Source organism: Mustelus asterias, chromosome 12 (assembly GCF_964213995.1).
Source record: "Mustelus asterias chromosome 12, sMusAst1.hap1.1, whole genome shotgun sequence".
Lineage (NCBI taxonomy): Eukaryota > Metazoa > Chordata > Chondrichthyes > Carcharhiniformes > Triakidae > Mustelus > Mustelus asterias.
Window position 1 is genome coordinate 48,118,733 of NC_135812.1, and position 20,684 is coordinate 48,139,416.

Here is a 20,684-nt window from a genome sequence, read left to right on the forward strand (position 1 = left end):
AACAACAATGGACCCAACACCGATCTCTGCGGCACACCACTAGTCACAGGCCTCCACTCAGAGAAGCAATCCTCCACAACCACTCTCTGGCTTCTTCCATTGATGTGGAGATGCCGGCGTTGGACTGGGGTAAACACAGTAAGAAGTTTACTGAGTTGTCTGTGTCACAGATTCTGTCAGGCCTGCTGAGATTTTCCAGCCTTTTCTGTTTTTGTTTCAGATTCCGGTATCCACAGTAGTTTACTTTTACCTTCCCTGGCCTCTGTACCTTATTGCTATGCGAGGTGATGCAGTGGCCTCCTTCTCCATGAGTGGAAGAGAGAGAGCACTTTGGATACATTCTGTTCAGTTCACTGAGAAACCAGTGGTTAAACCTACAGCAAAGGCGATGCCTAAGTTCTGACTTCCTGTAGGTTGCATGACCTACAAACCTGTGCACTCTGCAGTCACTATTTGCTGTCCAACATAAAATTCATCTCGACAACTTTGAAACTGATGTCTCCAGTAAACTAATTATTCATTTAAAACAACTTATTCACTTATTTGGAACATGACAAAATAATATGCTCCAACGCGTAGTACATTAAATAAATAGAACATGCAATAACATGATAGAAAAGGAGTAGGAAGAAGTACAAACTTCCAAGTCCCTGCCCCTTTTCACAATTCAAGTGCTTAATAATTTTCCATAGGTAATTTTTAATTACATTGAGGGTTGTGTTACAAAACCTGAGACGATTCATTCTGTGGCTTAAAGAACAATGTCTGTCGACCTGTCCAAAAAGTAAACTAGCCTGGATTTTAAAATAATCTGAACACTCATACAGTTTGATACGCATCTGTTTCTGCTGAATTGTGACTTTTATGCTGATTTTTATTTCAAATGCATTTTTTGCCTCTGCCCCTGAGAAGACAAGAATGCCTGGATGTTTGTCGATCTTTTGGCCAGGCAACTGTTAAAGTATTCAACAGGAGAGCTATTAAAGGCAGTCCATGTGGCTGTCTGGGCTCACCTTCTGCTGTTCAATGCATGTTAGTTAAAAATGGGACCGACCTGAGACTCTTTAAAAAATTATTTCGTTCAGACCAGCTGTCGTCAGCAGATATATTGCTTTCATTGAATCACTCACTTTGTTAAAGGTGAGACATTCACAAACGTAGGGATAGTGATTCAGAAACATGAAATGAAAACAGAAAATATCAGCAGATCAGGCAGCCACTGTTGAGAGCGAGGAGAGTTAACATTTCAAGTCAGTGACTTCTCATCAGAAACTTGAAATTAACCAGTACTTTCTGATCCAAGTCGCTTACACGTGTCATGATGTTCTGTTATTCCACGGAGCTTGGCAATATTCCTTACGCTTGCAATGATATCTTAATACGACATTATTGGTGGTGTTGGCATTGGAGTATTTTGGGGGTGCACCTTAATGTTAAACTGGCCAATTGCACACTGTGGGTAAATTACATTCACGAGTACCCTAGGTCTTGATTTTGGTTCTGCCTCCTATCTCTGGATGGTGGAGCAGTGGTGTCCTCTAGTGATAACCTTGAGAATCCAACATGACCGACAGTCTTATCTCTCAGTCCCTCTCCTGTTATGTCCAGCACCACATCTGCACACTACATTTGGTTTTGTCTTAATTCTCTTTAAAGAGAGAGAAGTCAGGCATTGGCCAAGAGGTTAAACATTACAAATGGTTAAATTTGCTCTTTATAAACAGCATTCAACAAGTAGTTAGTTACTGTCTGATTGTGGCACTTTCCTGGCAGTTATAATTACCCCCAAGCCTATGCATAGAGATTGGCCGAGTGAGGAGCAAACAATTACACCCATGCTGCAGGCATCCCATGGACAACATCCGAGGAAGCACTAATCCCAAAGCAAAATACTGCAAATCTGTTTTTTTTAAAAAAGACTGAATATGTTGGAAATACTCAGCAGGTTAGGCATCATCTGTGGACCGAGAAACAAGAGTTAATGTTTGAGGCTGTGACTTTTCATCATTAGTAGTACATAACATAGAATCCCTTTACCCCCACAACAGAATTTAGTTGTTTCATGGAAAGAATATTTTTCTTTGGTGCGCTTTGATTCCAATTTGCTGCTAATGGATTGATTTGTTAGCCATGTCTCTAATTGGGCCGAATCCTCTTGCTAATGGCATGTCTGTTTTTCTCCTCTTCAGCTTCTTGTGTTACCGGTTATTTGGTGCCACATTACCATTGCTCACACTGCCCCAGCTTAACCTGGTTCTCACAGGAGAGGTGATGCGACATTATGGGAACCATGTGCTTCAATCCCAGGTATGGCCCTTCCTTTGGCTGACTAACGTCTTTCTGCATTTAAAAATGTTGATGTGTTGAAGCATCGGAATAACTAAGAAGGAGAGTGTGAAAGAACTTGCATTTATAAAGCACCTTTCATGTTTCAAAACACTTCACAGCTAAGTACTTCTGAAATGAAATCAGTGTCGTACGTAGCAGGCAGGGCAGGCAACTGCAGACAGCTAAATCCTCGAGCAGTAATATAGTATTTACAAGATAACCTGTTTCAAATGTTGATTGAGGGATAAGTAATTGGTTGATGATAAGTCAAAATAGGGGGAAGCTTCAGGAAGATATCATTGGACTGGTCAGAGAGCAGAAACGTGGTAAATGGAATTCAATCCAGCGAATTGTCAGATAATTCCTTTGGGGGAAAAGCAAACAAGGCAAGGGAATATGTAACAAATCGTAGATTACTGAGAATTGTAAAGAAGCACTGGAGTCCACATATTCCTGAAAGTAGTAGGGCAGCCAAATAAAATGGTCATAAAGGCATATGTGATACTTTATTGGTCAAGGCATAGAATATTAGAACAGAGCGGTTAAGCCAGAATTCTATGAAACATCAGAGTACTGATTGCAGTCCTGGTCATCTCTTGACAGGGAGGATGTAACCACACCAGAGAGAGTACTGAGCATATTTTGGCTCTGAGGAAAGACCAGAGGAGGCTGATGGGAGAATTGTTTGAGGTGTATAAAATTACATGGGGCCTTGATAAAGGGGGGTGGCCAAGATCATTTTCCCTTAGCAGAGAGGTTAATCACCAAGGGACAGTAATTTAAAGCAACTGGTGGAAGGATTCGAGAGCAGTTGGGTAATCTTTTCAGCCGAAGGTGTTGGTGATCTGGAACTCTCTGCCCACGAGGGTAAATCCTGATCGCATTTAAAAAGCATTATTTATTTCATTTAAAATTTTAAGAAAATGGTCATTCACAGCTGTGCGTGTGCACGCGCGTGTACTGTTTGCATTGCCTCTGGTTCTCTGTACCTGTCAATCATGCATCTAGTTCGAACGTGTATCTAGGAGGTCTGATTTGTCATGGACGTTCTGCTTTGCTTCTTGGCAAATTGACCTCTCGTTGTTGGAGAGTGGAATCCCTGTTTGATATGAGGCTTCTTGTATACGTATAGGGGGGGAAAGTGTACTTGAGTCAAACTGCGTTTGTACTAATGGACTGTTTTTGTGTTACTGTAACTGTCTATATACTTTGGCTTGCCATACTGCCATACATCCTTTTGGTCCATAGTCAACACTGGTGTTTAGGCTTCATTTGGACATGCTCCTGCTGTCTACTCACTTCTCCCTTATATACTTGTCTGGTTTCTCTTCAAGTACATTTATACTATTTGTTTCAGTCACTCTGACTGGTTGGACAAAATCTCGATTGTGCTGCTGGGTGCTCCTTATAATTTACTCTGGTGTAAAATTCCACTAACTTCCCAACTAATTACTCTACTCAAATCAGAGTAATAGCAGTGGAATAGCCTGTTGGTGCTTATAAAATACAAATCAGCATGGGACTAATGGAAAAGCCACCTTGGCTAAAGACCATCAATTCAGTTTCCAGTCTTAAGAAGAGCCACAGCTGTTGTATGTCGGTGTTCACGCCAGTGGTTTGTGCCATCTAGTGTGTGTCGATGAAGGTTGCAGCTCATGGCCAAAAATGTTGCTTCTGCTGAGCCTGCAAAGCGTGAGTTATAGACTTGGGCCACATTACTACTGCACCAAAATCCTAGAACTTGCCACCTGGCTGCACTGGTTCCAGGTTCACCACTGTCTTTTCAGGGCAGCTGGAGATGGGCAATACATGCCAGCCTTGCCAGCAATGCCCAAATGCCCAGAACAAATTAAGAGAATCAATTTAGGCTAACAAACATTGGAAATTGTAGCAAAGACTAGATAAAACCAACAATAGAAGTTAACTAATGCCCATCGAACCCTAGAATCCGTACAATGCAGAAAGAGGCCATCCGGCCCATCGATCTGCACCAATAGAGTATCCCCAGCCCTATTCCTGTAGCACCGTACGTTTACATGTCCTAACCTACACATCTTTGGACTGTGGGAAGAAACCGGAGGAAACCCAACCCCACGCAGACACGGGGAGAATGTGCAAACTCCACACGGACAGTGACCCAAGGCCAGAATTGAACCCAGGTCACTGGAGCTGTGAGGCAGCAGTGTTAAACTGTGCCACCATGCCATTATTTTAAAAAAAATGAGGTGATGTGAGGATAAAAGCAAAATACTGCGGGTGCTGGAATCTGAAAGAGAAAATGCTGGAAAATCTCAGCAGGGCTGACACCATCTGTTGGGAGAGAATAGAGCCAATGTTTCAAGTGTGGATGACTCTTCGATCTGGGGAGTTGTGTTATTTTGGAACTCTGAGGAAGGGAATACAGTTCCTATTTCAGTGCGGTTGCCAAGATGGTTTATTTGGAGATTGAGGAACGCTGGGAAAGTTCAGAGGAACTGATTTATAAATTGGAAAAATCATTAAGAAAACTTGGAAGGAAAGAGTTGGTGGAGAGGGGGTGGATGGGGAGGTGGGTGGGTGGGTGGTTTGGAGGAGGATTCACCTGTCAGCACATGTATTGTGGTGCAGTTACTGTTTCGACGCAGTGACTTTGCGAAGCTTTTCAATGACCTTTGTGGAAATGAGCAGAGGCCAGCTATCTTTTTATTTCCTCTCTGACTCTCGCTGAAATGTGGGTTTTTGCAGTATCTCTGCAAGCTCTTGCCTCAGCCTGCGATCTGCACTGTTAATTCACTGACCGCCTGTGGCCTGAGACATGAGCTATCGAGCCATCCACAGGTGCTGATCCAATTGCTGTACGAGCAATTGTTTAACCAATGAGATCCGCTTGCTGAAACTGCTTCTCCAGTGTGGTCAGAGTGTGGTTTGAGGTGTAACAATGTAAAGGGACAGTTGCCTCGATTGACACACAGCAGAACTGTCAGAGAGCTTTACTAGGAATCTACCTTGTCTGAAAGAAAATGCCCCCCCTCCCCCAAACTGGCTTCCTTTTCTTAAAAGTTCCTTTTCTTTAAAAGAATCCCAGGGGAGTGCCTTGTGTTCAAGTTCAGAGTTTCCCTCCCCTGCCCACTGCCCCCAGAACAAAATATTTTAAAACTCACTGGTGTCTTTCTTTCCTGGAAGCACTTTCCAAACCCACGACCACTTGCATCCAGATGTACATGGGCAGCAGAAACATGGGAACACCACCACCTCCAAGTTCCCCTCCGAGCCACTCACTGTCCTGACTTGGAAATATATCGCTGTTCCTTCACAGTCGCTGGGTCAAAATCCTGGAATTTCCTCCCTGACGGCGTTGTGGGTGAACCCACAGCACGTAGACTGCAGCGATTCAAGAAGGAGGCTCACCACCACCTTCTCAAGGGTAACTAGGGATGGGCAATAAATGTTGGTCAGCCAGCGACGCCCATGTCCCACAAATGAATTTTTAAAAACGCATTTGTTTGTCACTCTACTTGTTGAACACCTGGCAGTGGGTGAGCAGAAATTAAATATGAGGGAGACCAAAGCTGTTGTCTTCAACCTCCATTACCGTTTCCGAGCCATTGGCTCTCTTTCTCTCTCTCTCTCTTTCTCTCTCTCTCATTGGTAGCTGTGTGAGGCTGAACCACAGAACCTTGGTGTCATATTTGACCCCGAGACAAGCTTCCAACCACATATTTAAGATCACCCATTTCCATCTCCGTAACACGGTGGCACAGTGGTTAGCACTGCTGTTTCACAGCGCCAGAGACCCGGGTTCAATTCTGGACTCGGGTCACTGTCTGTGTGGAGTTTTCACATTCTTCCCGTGTCTGCGTGCGTTTCCTCCGGGTGCTCCAGTTTCCTCCCACAGTCCAAAGATTTGCAGTTTAGGTGGGTTGGCTATGGTAAATTGCCCCTTAGTGTCATGGGGGAACGAGCAGGGTAAATACATGGGATTATGGGGGCAGGGCCTGGGTGGGCTTGTTGATGATGCAAGTTCAATGGGCCGAATGGCCTCCTTTTACACAGTAGAGATTCTGAGTCTATGTTACATCGCTCCTGTCTTGACTCATCATGACCCTCCTTCATGTCTGTGGATTTGACTATTCCAACACACTGCTGGTTTAGGGAGAAAATTCCAGAGCTTGGACATTAGACAACTGAAGTCATGGTCACCAATGGAAGGATGAAGAACATTAGGGGACACACACATAACCAGAACTGGAGGAGCGCAGATTTTTCAGAAGGCTGTAGAACTAGATGAGGCTACCGAGATAGGAAGCGGCATGGTTATGGGTTGATCAGAATTCGAGGAGGAGAGATTTTAAATGCAAGACGTTGCTGGACTGGGTGTAAGTCAGTGAACGTGGGGTGATGGATAACTGACACTTGGTAAGAGTGAGGATGCAGGCAGCGGAGATTTTGATGATCTGAAGTATATAGAGGGTGGAAGGTGGGAAGCCAGACTGGGGCAATTAGAATAACTGGCTGGAGAGGTAACGATGGCATGGCTTTCAGTGCAGCACAGCACTGGATCGGTAGGATGAGGCTTGCAAAGATTGAATGGCCAGACAATCATTCAAAAAAGCTTTAACGGCTTGAATTTTCTGATTGGGGAAAATGGTCTCGTTTGTCCCAAGTTCAGCTTTCTAATGGGAGGTTTCCATCCAGTTTGCCACATATGCCATGTGCCCCAGAATCATAGAATCCTACAGTGCAGAAGGAGACCATTCGGCCCATCGAGTCTGCACCGACCACAATCCCACCTAGGCTGTACCCCCATCATCCCATGAGTTTATCCTAGCTAGTCCCCCTGATGCTAAGGAGCAATTTAGCATGGCCAATCCACCTACTCTCACATCCTTGGACTGTGGGAGGAAACCCACGCAGACACGGAGAAAGTGCAAACTCCATACAGACAATTACGCAAGCCGGAATTGATTCCGGGTCCCTGGTGCTGTGAGACAGCAGTGCTAACCACTGTGCCGTCCCACTGTGCCTTGTGCCATGCGTGCACGGAATGGCAATGACCATCATTCCTCTGACCAGCCTGCCAGCACAACAGTGAATGGTTCCTCCCTGTCCCTTGAGCACTTTTTTTTTCAGGTTTGTGACAGCGGTCAGGCGATGGCTTTGTGGGTTGAAGTGGCTCCCTCCTACAGGAGATGCTGAGTTCCCAGTGGTCCCTCTGCTTACATTGCAAAAACTATTAGCAAAGCATAAAACTCTCATATTACATTCGATAACAGTTATGAAACCCTTTTCCAATTTCTGCAATGATTTAATTCCCAGTATTTTATTTCAACATGTCAATCTATTCATTAGTGTCTTAATTTCTCTACATTAGAACATAGAACATAGAACATTACAGCGCAGAACAGGCCCTTCGGCCCACGATGTTGCACCGACCAGTTAAAAAAAAAAACTGTGACCCTCCAACCTAAACCAATTTCTTTTCGTCCATGAACCTATCTACGGATCTCTTAAACGCCCCCAAACTAGGCGCATTTACTACTGATGCTGGCAGGGCATTCCAATCCCTCACCACCCTCTGGGTAAAGAACCTACCCCTGACATCGGTTCTATAACTACCCCCCCTCAATTTAAAGCCATGCCCCCTCGTGCTGGATTTCTCCATCAGAGGAAAAAGGCTATCACTATCCACCCTATCTAAACCTCTAATCATCTTATATGTTTCAATAAGATCCCCTCTTAGCCGCCGCCTTTCCAGCGAAAACAATCCCAAATCCCTCAGCCTCTCCTCATAGGATCTCCCCTCCATACCAGGCAACATCCTGGTAAACCTCCTCTGCACCCTCTCCAAAGCCTCCACATCCTTCCTGTAATGTGGGGACCAGAACTGCACACAGTACTCCAAGTGCGGCCGCACCAGAGTTGTGTACAGTTGCAACATAACGCTACGACTCCTAAATTCAATCCCCCTACCAATAAACGCCAAGACACCATATGCCTTCTTAACAACCTTATCTACTTGATTCCCAACTTTCAGGGATCTATGCACACATACACCTAGATCCCTCTGCTCCTCCACACTATTCAAAGTCCTCCCGTTAGCCCTATACTCAACACATCTGTTATTCCTACCAAAGTGAATTACCTCACACTTCTCCGCATTAAACTCCATCCGCCACCTCTCGGCCCAACTTTGCAACCTGTCTAAGTCTTCCTGCAAACTACGACACCCTTCCTCACTGTCTACCACACCACCGACTTTGGTGTCATCAGCAAATTTGCTAATCCACCCAACTATACCCTCATCCAGATCATTAATAAATATTACAAACAGCAGTGGCCCCAAAACAGATCCCTGAGGTACACCACTTGTAACCGCACTCCATGATGAATATTTACTATCAACCACCACCCTCTGTTTCCTATCCGCTAGCCAATTCCTGATCCAATTTCCTAGATCACCCCCAATCCCATACATCTGCATTTTCTGCAGAAGCCTACCATGGTGAACCTTATCAAACGCCTTACTAAAATCCATATATACCACGTCCACTGCCTTGCCCCCATCCACCTCCTTGGTCACTTTCTCAAAAAACTCAATAAGGTTAGTAAGGCACGACCTACCTGCCACAAAACCATGCTGACTATCACCTATCAATTCATTACTCTCCAAATAACTATAAATCCTATCCCTTATAATTTTTTCCAACATCTTGCCGACAACAGAAGTGAGACTCACCGGTCTATAATTCCCGGGGAAGTCTCTGTTCCCCTTCTTAAACAATGGGACAACATTCGCTAACCTCCAATCTTCTGGTACTATACCAGAGGCCAACGACGACCTGAAGATCAGAGCCAGAGGCTCTGCAATCACTTCTCTTGCCTCCCAGAGAATCCTTGGATAATTCCCATCCGGACCAGGGGATTTATCTATTTTCAGACCCTCCAGAATATCCTGCACATCCTCCTTATCAACTGTAATACTGTCTATTCTACTCCCTTGCAACCCAGTGTCCTCCTCAGCTATATTCATGTCCCCTTGCGTGAACACCGAAGAGAAATATTGGTTCAATGCTTCACCAATCTCCTCCGGTTCCACACATAACTTCCCTCTGCCATCTATAACTGGCCCTAAACTTGCCCTAACCAACCTTCTGTTCTTGACATACCTATAGAACGCCTTAGGATTCTCTTTAACCCTATCCGCCAAAGTCTTCTCATGTCCCCTTTTAGCCCTTCTAAGCTCGCTCTTCAACTCCCTCTTAGCCAATCTAAAGCTTTCTAGTGCACTACCCGAGTGCTCACGTCTCATCCGAACATAAGCCTCCTTTTTCTTTTTAACCAACAAAGAAACTTTTTTGGTGCACCACGGTTCCCTAGCCCTACCAATTCCTCCTTGCCTGACAGGGACATACCTATCACAGACTCGCAGTAGCTGCTCCTTGAAAAAACTCCACATGTCGGACGTTCCCAGTCCCTGTAATCTCCTAGTCCAACCTATGTTTCCTAATTCTCTCCTAATAGCCTCATAATTACCCTTCCCCCAGCTAAAACCACTGGCCCGAGGTTCATGCCTATCCCTTTCCATCACTAAGGTGAACGTAACCGAATTGTGGTCACTATCACCAAAATGCACACCAGCTTCCAAGTCTAGCACCTGGTCTGGCTCATTTCCCAGCACCAGATCCAATATAGCCTCACCTCTAGTTGGCCTGTCTACATACTGAGTCAAAAAACCTTCCTGCACGCTTTGAACAAAAACTGACCCCTCTAACGAGCTAGAGCTATAACAATTCCAGTCAATATTAGTCAAGTTAAAATCCCCCATAACAATTGCCCTATTACTTTCACTCCTAAGCAGGATTGACTCCGCAATCCTTTCCTCAACCTCTCTAGAACTTTTAGGAGGTCTATAAAAGACTCCCAACAGGGTGACCTCTCCTCTCCTATTTCTAATCTCCGCCCATACTACCTCAACAGATAAGTCCTCATCAAACCTCCTCTCTGACACTGTGATACAATCTCTGACCAATAATGCTACCCCTCCCCCTCTTCTACCTCCTTCCCTACTTCGACTAAAACATTTGAACCCCGGGACCTGCAGCATCCATTCCTGCCCCTGCTCTATCCATGTCTCTGAAATAGCCACAACATCGAAGTCCCAGGTACTGATCCACGCTGCAAGTTCACCCACTTTATTGCGAATACTCCTGGCATTGAAGTATACACATTTCAAACCCTGCTCCACCCCACCTCTGCAATGCCGTGCATTGCAGTCCCCATCCATGCATCCCTCACTTTTAGCCCCACTACTCAGGATCCCTCCCCCCCCCCCCGAATCAGTTTAAACCTCCTTGCATGGCCTTAGCAAATTTACCCCCCAGGATATTGGTCCCCTTCTGATTAAGGTGTAGACCATCCTTCTCATAGAGGTCACACCTTCCCCAGTACGAGCCCCAATTGCTTAAGTACCTGAACCCCTCCCTCCTGCACCATCCCCTCAGCCATGAATTCAAACCTTCCCTCTCCCTATTCCTCTCTAAACTATCCCGTGGTACAGGCAAGAGTCCAGAGATAACCACTCTGTCAGTCTTGGCCTTTAGTTTCCACCCCAACTCCATAAATCCCTGCCTAATATCCCCTTCCCCTATCCTCCCTATGTCGTGTGTCCCCACATGTACAATAACTTGTGGTTTATCTCCCTCCCCCCTAAGAATCCTGAATACCCTGTCAGACACATCCCGGACCCCAGCCCCTGGTAGGCAACACACCAACCCTGAGTCCCTACCTTTAGTTCCGACCCTCCTATCTGTCCCCTTAATTGTGGAGTCCCCAATCACAAGGCCCAGTCTTTTACAGCCCCTAACCACCTGAGCTTTCTCACTCGGCTCACCCCCAGAGATCTGCTCTCTATGCTCAGTTGATTCCTCCTCAACTGTAGCCTCCAGCACCGAAAACCTATTATGGAGGGGAACCGCCCCAGGGGATTGTCTTCCCGATTGCTTCTTACCCCTCCTCCTGGCATTGACCCAAGCCTCATTTCTAGGAGTTACTATTTCTCTATAACTCCTATCAACTTCCACCTCCGCCTCCCGAATTATGCGGAGTTCCTCTACCTCCCCCTCCAGCTCCTTTACACGCTCCTCCAGAAGCTGCAATCTAATGCACTTCTTACAACTAAAATCTCCTGAAACACTACTGGATTTCCTCACCACATACATCCCACAGGAGATGCAGCATACTGCCTGAACTGCCATCCCTGAAGCCATTACCAGCAAGAAAAAAAAAAACAACTTCCCCACACTTCCCCAACTGTCACACTCTACTGCAGCCCGAGCAGCACTCCCTCACTGAGACACCAACTGTCACTCTCCACTGCAGCCCGAGCAGCACTCCCACACTGAGACACCAACTGTCACTCTCCACTGCAGCCCGAGCAGCACTCCCACACTGAGACACCAACTGTCACACTCTACTGCAGCCCGAGCAGCACTCCCTCACTGAGACACCAACTGTCACTCTCCACTGCAGCCCGAGCAGCACTCCCTCACTGAGACACCAACTGTCACTCTCCACTGCAGCCCGAGCAACACTCCCTCACTGAGACACCAACTGTCACTCTCCACTGCAGCCCGAGCAGCACTCCCTCATTGGAAAGAGTACATGCAGTATTTAGCTGCTGGCTTTAACAAAGCTTATTTAATAATGCAGTCAGATAGCTAGGCGATTCAGCTGAGATATTAGCTTGTTTTGTGTACGAGAGCAGTTAGCTACAGCACCACGAATCTCTGCTCCCTGGTGGATGCAAATTTAAACAGCTTGACAGTAAAGACCACTGTGATCATTTGAGCGGTGCCATTTTTAGTCCTGGCTCCTGCTGGCCCACTCTAAAAGATTGCCACATTCAACTACGCCTGCCCAGCATTGGCAGCCAACACAGCCTTTAATTTCTGTACTTGCCTCCTGTGTACTGTTGTAGTGTATCTACCCAAAGGGCACCTGAACCCATCTGCCAATGTGCCCTGTTGCCTGCATACCCACTCACTGTATTGTTCCTTTCCTTTTCAAAGTGCCTCACTCTCTCGCACTGTATTCTGCTGCCTGCTCCCCTCATCAACTCTGCATTTCCCACTGTGCTCCACCTCTGCACACTTTCCTCAACTCTTCGGCCCAACTACATTAAAATGAGGTGCATCTATCTTGCAAGGTTATATCTATTGCATTTCTCTCGCTGTTCAGTATTCAAGTTGTTCCCTTACTAATCAGTGGGGTATGTGGGCGCAGACAGAATTTTGAACAAATAAACTTGTATATTTAAAAGTACCTTTCTTGACCTCAGGATGTCCAAAAGCAACACTGCAGCCAGTTAAGTATTTTTGAATGTTGTAATTTGGGAAACACAGCAGACACAATGTGCAAAACAAGCTCCCACAACAACAGTTAAATAATGACCAGATCATTTGTTTGTGATATTGGCTGGGAGATCAAGATTGTCCTGGACACCTGGAAGAACTTTTTAAATAGTGGTGTAGGATCGAGAAGGCAGGCAAAGCCTCAATTTAACTTCTCTTCTAAAGTTCTGCTCCTTCGACAGTGCAGCAGTCCCTCAGCGCCGAACTGAAGTGCCAGTTTAGATTATAACCTTCATGTTTCTGGATTGGGGTTACTGCTGTGCCAGGACCAAAGTTATCACTTAACGTATCAAGGGGAGCATAAATCTGTGGGGAAGTGATTAGAGCATAAAGGCTGAATTTAATTTTCAGTCGGGTCCCATTTAGCATTGTTGGTGGCTAAATGGACAATTTGGCAGCACAGCCTCAGAAAATGGTGCAGAATTTAAAATGAGTTTTGTTCTGGGATGACTATGGATTCTTTGATCACTTGCTGCTAACCCACCATTTTACAACAGTTGTCTTGCTGGATATGTGTGAGAAATGCTTACCTGGCAGGTTGCCATTGACTAGACACTGAACTGGACCAGCTGTGTAAATATTGTGACTACAGGAGCAAGTCAGAGGCTGGGAACCATCTGACTCCCCAAAGCCTGTCCACCATCTACAAGGCACAAGTCAGGAAAGTGCTGGGGTACTCTCCACTTGCCTGGATGAGTGCAGCTCCAACATCACTCAAGAAGCTTGACCCATCCTGGATAAAGCAGCCCACTTGATTGGCACCTCATCTACCACCTTTAAACATTCACTTCCTCCACCACTGCACAGTGGCAGCAGTGTGCATCATCTACAAGATGCATTGCAGCAACTCAGCAGCGCCGCTTCAACAACACCTTCCAAACCCGCAATCTATACCTCTTAGTGGAGCAAGGACAGCAGACACATGGGAGCACCACCACCTGCAAGGTCCCCCCCACCCCCCCAAGTTGCACACCATCCTGACTTGGAAATATTTTACCATTGCTGGGTCAAAATCCTGGAACCCTAACAGCAGCGTGGGTGTACCTACACCTCATGGACTGCAGCAGTTCAAGATGGCTCACGACCATTTTCTTGAGGGCAACTAGGGATGGGCAATAAATGCTGGCCTAGCCAGCGATGTCCACATCCTGTGAAAGAGAAAAACACCCTGCTGAGGGAGGCTTCTACTTGTGGAAGAAGCACCTTTTGGGCTAAACTAGCTGACCTTTTAATTAGATGAAACCCCAGGAAGTCGTATCCATTTTGTTTCCGTGTGGAGGTCTGTCTTAACTGAACTTGTGGTTACTGCTATCTATCTGACCTGTCAGTTGCATTAACCCTTTCACTGCTGCTTTGTCTTTACTGGACTGAGCATTTTGAATATTTGTGTAAATGAGAGCAAGGTCAGAATTCTGCCATTTCCTTAGATTTGAAGAGGATTAAGTGCAGGGTTTCAGAGTTGGAAAAGCTCCCCTCGATGAAGATCTAAGGCATTAGGTTCCTTCCCTGATCATCCAAAGATTTAGCTGCACAGCCTGGTGGAGAGAGAGTTGGAATGACAGCTTGTCTGCAGGTGGCACTGGATGCGCCAATTATAGCTCTCTCTCTCTCTCTCTCTCTCTCTCTCTCTCTCTCCTCTCCCCCCCCCCCCCCCTCTTTTCACAACAATCTTTAAAATAAGGTCAAACAATTGAAATGAAAGTTGGAAAGATAGGGAACATGATGAGATGGGTGAACATTTCAATTGAGATTCTTCCATCAGTTCAGATAACAACTGTCTCTTGTCTGGCCTCTTATCATGCACCCTCCATAAACTTGAGCTCAGACAAAAAATTATTCTCACTTTCAACAAGACCCATTCAATAATTATCCCTGTGTACACCGGTCTATATTGGTTCCCAGTACAGCAAAGCCTTGAATTTAAAATTCTTATCCTTGCATTGAAATCTCTCGGGTCTCTCTCCTCCCTGTCTCTGAACACCTCTCCAGCCATACAACCCAGTAAGATGACTGTGTTCCTGCTATTCCAGCTTCTTGCGTATCTGTCACTTCTTCACACCATTGGCCTTCAGCTGCCTACACCCTTAATCTCTGGAATTCATTCCCCAAGCGTCTTCAGCTTGAATATGCTCCTGTTAAATTTCCCTCTTTGGTTAGATTTTTTTAGGCACCTGCCCCAGTATCATCTTTAATTGCTCAGTGTTCATATCTTCCAGATGATGCTGCTGTGAAACACCTTGGGAATGTCTCCTGTGTTAAAAGGTGTGTGCGTGTGTGTTCCATAATGTAATGCCGTGTTATGTTAAGTCAAGTAGCAGCAGAGGGAGCAGGGTTACCCTATTGCTAATCCTGCTGAAGGTCATTAATTGAAACATTTTTTTTTTAGCTCCCAGGCAAGTTCAAGTTCTCATCAGAAATGGAGGCGTATGTTGACTCGTTTCTTGAAAGCACCCAGGATGCAGAGAAACAATTTACCGTGATAACCAAGTTTACGTGTCTCAGTAACAATGGTTACCCTGTGATTCCCAGCTATTGGAAAGTTGTCCGTCACCTGCAGCCCTCGGTTTTGTTGGATTATGTCAGTTGGTTAAAAAACATGTTCGTCAGTCCAAACTTTGAGGCCTGCATAGATTTCAGCACCAAACGGCAGATGGAATCCAAGGAGCAAGCTAGCACGTGAGTTGTACAGCAAAGTTCAATTAGCCATGCTGTTATACCACTGTGAAACAGGAGGTGGCACTAGATGATCAGGGAGCCGGACCCACTGCTGACAAGGAGGCCTGTGAGCTAAGAAAATACTTTTTAGCTTCTAATTCTGGCCTGTTGTTCATCCCTGATTTTGATCACTCAACTATTGGCCACACCTTCAATTGTTTGGGCTTTAAGCTTTGCCTAACCCTCTTTGCCTTCTTCCTTTAAGACACTCCTTAAAACCATCCTCTTTGACCAAGCTTTTGGTCATGTGATATACCTCCGTATGTGGTTCTGTTTCATATTTTGTTTTATAATGCTCCTGAAAAGTACTTTGGGGGCATTTCATTACTTTAAAGATGCTTTGTGTTGTACTTCACTTAGAGTCATAGAGTTCATATAGGCCCTTCGGCCCATCGAGTCTGCACTGCCAACTACCACTAAAGTCTCACCAATCCCATTTTCCCGCACTTGTCCCATATGCTCGAATATTATGATTTTTCAAGTGCTCATCCAAATATTTTTTCAAGTTTGTAAGGTTTCGGCCTTTCCCACCTTCCCAAGCAGTGCGTTCCAGATTCTCACCACCTTCTTGAGTGAAAAGGCTGTTTCTCAGACCCCCTCTTGTCGACCAGCAAGGGGCGAAAACCCAATTGCAATTCTATGTATGAAGGGATTGTGTGTATTAACTGATTCAGAGTTTCAATAACTTAACACATTTTTTCAGGATCCTGGGGAGGTTACTTTATTCTTTATCAAGTTACTGTGTTAGGACCTGACACAGGAACACCTAACCTAGGAGGCCATGTGGAACTCAGTCTATCTGCCATCTGGTCAATCTGTACAGTGATTCTATTTACCCACCTTGGCTTCATACCTGCTGATGGCAGTCAGAAAACTGTGTCCATAGTCTGTTAGGGTGGAGTTCGATCCCAGACTTCACTTGTCTTAATCTCCATTCCCGGTCCAGGATGAAACTCCTGAATGGGTGGATCCGAGTTTGAGCTCAGTCTCGAGGGATGGGAGTAAAAACTGAAGAGAAAATTGTTTTAGCAGTTACGGCGTAGGGTTAAACATTGAACTGTCCATCCCCTTCACAGATGCTGATGGATCTTCCAGCACTTTGTGTTTGGAATGGAATGGGTGAGGTGGGTGTACCAGGAAAGAAGTCTCACAACACCAGGTTAAAGTCCAACTGGTTTATTTGGAATCACGAGCTTTCAGAGCACTGCTCCCTCATCCAGTGACTCACCTGATGAAGGAGCAGTGCTCTGAAATCTCGTGATAACAAATAAACCTGTTGGACTTTAACCTGGTGTTGTGAGACTTCTCACTGTGCCCACCCCAGTCCAACACCGGCACCTCCATATCCAGAAAGAAGAGCAGATGGTGAGGTTGTAAGGTGTCATAGTCCCGACTACAATAGCAGAAATAAGTTCATCTTTCGAGTAAATGGGGTGAAATTAGCCTTGTGCTGCTCAAAGGGGACTGCAGCAAATTAGCTATCTGGTTTGGTCTCATTTCACCTGTTTGGGGTTCAGCTAGAACCTACCAGAGTAAAAGATTAAATAGATGAGGTGGATGTGGGATTCAGCCAAGGGCATGGGTGGAAAATTGATGGATGGTGTAGTAGGCACGATGAGTTTGTTCTACCCCTTTATGTTCAGTGTCAGCTTTATGGTGTGTCTTGGTTGAAATCCCTGCTACCCCATAGATAGCAAGCAGGGTCAGAATGCCAGCATGTGGGTAAGTTGTGCTGGGACTGTTTGTGTTGATTGTGTCTCTGATGTTTTACAGAACTGAATACAGGGTGCAGAGGCTGAGAACGTGGATTGTTGCACGGTTTTCCTCAATTGTAGGCAATAATCAAGTGAAGAAGGATGATGATTTGGTCATGGACATTGCCAGGTCAGTGGGGAATATTGAGGAGGGTGCACGTAAATTTTAACACACCAGTCCCTACCTGTGTGGGGGAGATCATTGCGCCTGTGAATGTGGAGATGTAGTGAAGGGGAGATGGCCTCACTGAGTTTCTGCATGTCCAGGCTGCTTCCCAGTTGATGGAGTGGAACCTACTCTATTCCTGGGCTGGAAAGTATTCACCAAGTCACAGCAGGCATCCTGGCCCACGGGCCCGGGTTCAATTCCTGGCTTGGGTCATTGTCTGTGCAGAGTCTGCACATTCTCCCCATGTCTATGTGGGTTTCCTCCGGGTGCTCTGGTTTCCTCCCAGAGTCCGAAAGACATGCTGGTTAGGTGCATGGCCATGTTAAATTCTCCCTCAGTGTACCCTCAGCGCCGGAGTGTGTCAACTAGGGGATTTTCACAGTAACTTCATTGTAGTGTTAATGTAAGCCTACTTGTGACACTAATAAATAAACTTTAGAAAACTTTAAATCATAGAATCCCTACAGTGCAGTAGGAGGCCATTCAGCCCATCAGGCCTGCACGACGACAGTTCCACCCCGCCCTATCCCTGTAATCCCATATATATACCCTTTTATTCCCCGGAGCAACTTAGCATGGCTAATCAACCTAATCCGCACATCTTTGAACTGTGGGAGGAAACCAGAGCACCCGAAGGAAACCCACGCAGACCTAGGGAGAATGGGCAAACTCCAAACAGATCACCTAAGGCCGGAATCGAGCCCAGGTCCCTGGCACTGAGGCAACAGTGCTAACCACTGCGCCACTGTGGAGGTAACTATGTATGGGACTGTTGTGACCACAAAGTGCCTGAATTGGTGCAGGAGGAAGAGCCGTACCGTTGATTTGTTCATTTGCCAGTAGTTGTAGGCAGTTGCCTCCACTGATGGTATTGATATTGCTGGTGAATGACTGAGGGATTTACAGGAACTACCTCCCTCCATATCTGAGGTGTAGGTACTCTGCAGCAACACTGCTGCCTGTTTACTCCAGCACTGTTAACTCCAGTGGATTTGGAGTTTTTCTGTTTGTCTGCGTTTTCTCCCACTCTGTTATTTGTGCGTTTTGTTCTCTCTCCCATTCCCCTGTGCGCACACTCTAGTTTGCGTGAACTGACTCTCACACACACTTGCCCTCCGCCTGTCTCACTCTCTGTACTAATACTTAGAATGAAATTAATATCTTTCCAACCTTTCTGAATCCAGGTTTATTTTCTTCCACGCCTTCTTTGTAACTGAACATCAAACACCAAACATCCCAGAGACTGAGGCCACACTGTCCATTCCCCTGGATGAAAAGACACATGAAGTAGTTGCAAATTCGTTCTTTAGGTAAGATTTGGGGGCTTTTCCTTTTTAAATGTGTATCATGGGGAGGTAAAACAGCCTGATCCTATTTCACTGCTGCATTTCCTGCAACTTTAAAACAATGTTAAAATGTGGGCTGAGATTGCTTTCCAGCTCGTGCTACCATTGCTGATGGTCAGTGATGACGCATTGTGTAATATCCGTGGTGGCATATTCTTTAGTATTAACTTGTGCTTGTTCTTGACGTCTCCAGTCTGTTGAACCATCTGAATTCCCTGCCTCCGCTGGGCAACTCCACAGAATCCGTGGGCAGGAGCGAGAAGCGGATGTTAGGAATTACGGCGGATGGAAATCTGTGGATCTTCTGTGTGATTCGTTATGCGAATGCCCTGCTGTCAGAGAAGCAATCTGTCAGACTTGTCAAACCCATAACGCAACAGCAGAGAGAAGCCTGGGACCGGTATGTAACCCAAACTTAATTAAGTTGGACTGTGGGAAGCCATTTATCCGGGCCCCTCAGTGAGCCTGTAGTGCAATTATTCCCGAATACTGTACGAGTGTCCAACTGGATATGTTTCGTTTAATGCAACAAAACTTTGCCACTAATGTGCAGTCTGCCTGGATTATTTATTTATTCAGATGACGTTCACCTTGCGCAGTTAAAACAAACGATATGGTCGTTTATTTCATTGCTGTTTGTAGCAACTTGCTGTGTGCAAAATTGGCTGCCATACTTTCTACATTGCAGTAGTGACTACACTTGAGGAAAAATATTTAATTGACTGTAAAGCGCTTTGGGAAGCCTTGATGGTTGTGAAAATAATGGCGTACAACAGAAAATATTCAATATCTGCATGGTCCAGTGCAGTTTATTACTGAATTAATAACATTTTTTTAACTCATTTGTGGTACATCGCTGGCTGGCCAGCATTTATTGCCCATCCCTAGTTGCCTGAGGGCATTTGAGAGTCAGCCACATTGCTGTGGGCCTGGAGTCACATGTAGACCATACCAGGCAAGGACAGCAGATTTCCTTCCCTAAAGGACAATAGTGAACTAGATGGGGTTTTGTCCGACAATCGACAGTGGTTTCGTGGCCTTCAATAGTTTCTTAATTCCAGATGTTTTTTATTGAATACAAATTCCACCATCTGCCATGGCAGGATTCGAACCCGGGTCCCCAGAATATTAGCCGAGTTTCTCAATGAATAGTCTAGCGATAATACCACACGGCCATCGCCTCCCTATTTATTAGTGACAGTTCTTCATGTGCTGCGTTCCTAGTCTTAGCCCAGCCGAAACTGTAGATAAACGTGGCAGCCATTTAAGCACAAGATCACAACAGTGCGGAGGATAACTAGTCAATCTGTCTTTGGTGAAATTGATTGAGGGATACATTGTCACGAGACTGGGGCTTGCTCCCCTGTTCTGCTTTGCTGCTGTTCGACCTTTTTATGCCCACCCCCCCGAAAGGTCAGACCGGAAGACAATGCTTGGGGCAGTGGAGCACTCTCTCCGTATTGGAGTGTCAACCTGCATTATGTGATAATATCTGATAGAGGTGGCTTAATTGCTCCCCAGTCAGAGAGTGGCAGAACAAAGAAGGGAAGTATAATAAGTACAAACATAGGGGTAGAGAGAGGGATTGGGAAGCTGGCTTTTACCAGTGTGATTTGAACAATTGAACACGTGGCTAAAGGACTGGTGCAAGAGGGAGGGTTTCAAATTCATAGATCATCGGGAAGTCTTCAAGAGAGGATGGCACCTGTACGGAAAGGATGTGTTGCAACTTAACTGGAAGGGCACGAATATTTTGGCTGGGAGTTTTGCTAGAGTGTTTCGGCAGGGTTTAAACTAGTGTGGCAGGGGGGTGGGGATCAAAACAGTAGGTCAGTAAGTACTGAGGCTGGGGTCGAGCTGGGGGCCAGGGCAAGGCTAGCTAAGAAGAAGAGCATTCTGGAGCAGGATGACCTGAGTGGGCCTGGAGGTCTGGAGTGCATCTGCTTCAATGTGAGCAGCATAACGGGTAAGACAGACGAACTTA

General features: G+C 45.7%; 1 protein-coding gene across 1 annotated transcript in view; it reads left to right on the forward strand.

Annotated features, from left to right (window-relative positions):
* mybbp1a (MYB binding protein (P160) 1a) overlaps nucleotides 1-20,684 on the forward strand; it is a 124,999-nt gene that overhangs the window by 57,004 nt on the left and 47,311 nt on the right. The window contains exons 8-12 of the mRNA XM_078226028.1: nucleotides 2,190-2,307; nucleotides 15,103-15,392; nucleotides 17,205-17,315; nucleotides 18,539-18,664; nucleotides 18,894-19,100. Coding sequence (XP_078082154.1) covers nucleotides 2,190-2,307; nucleotides 15,103-15,392; nucleotides 17,205-17,315; nucleotides 18,539-18,664; nucleotides 18,894-19,100 — 852 coding nt within the window. The remainder of the gene's footprint in view (nucleotides 1-2,189; nucleotides 2,308-15,102; nucleotides 15,393-17,204; nucleotides 17,316-18,538; nucleotides 18,665-18,893; nucleotides 19,101-20,684) is intronic.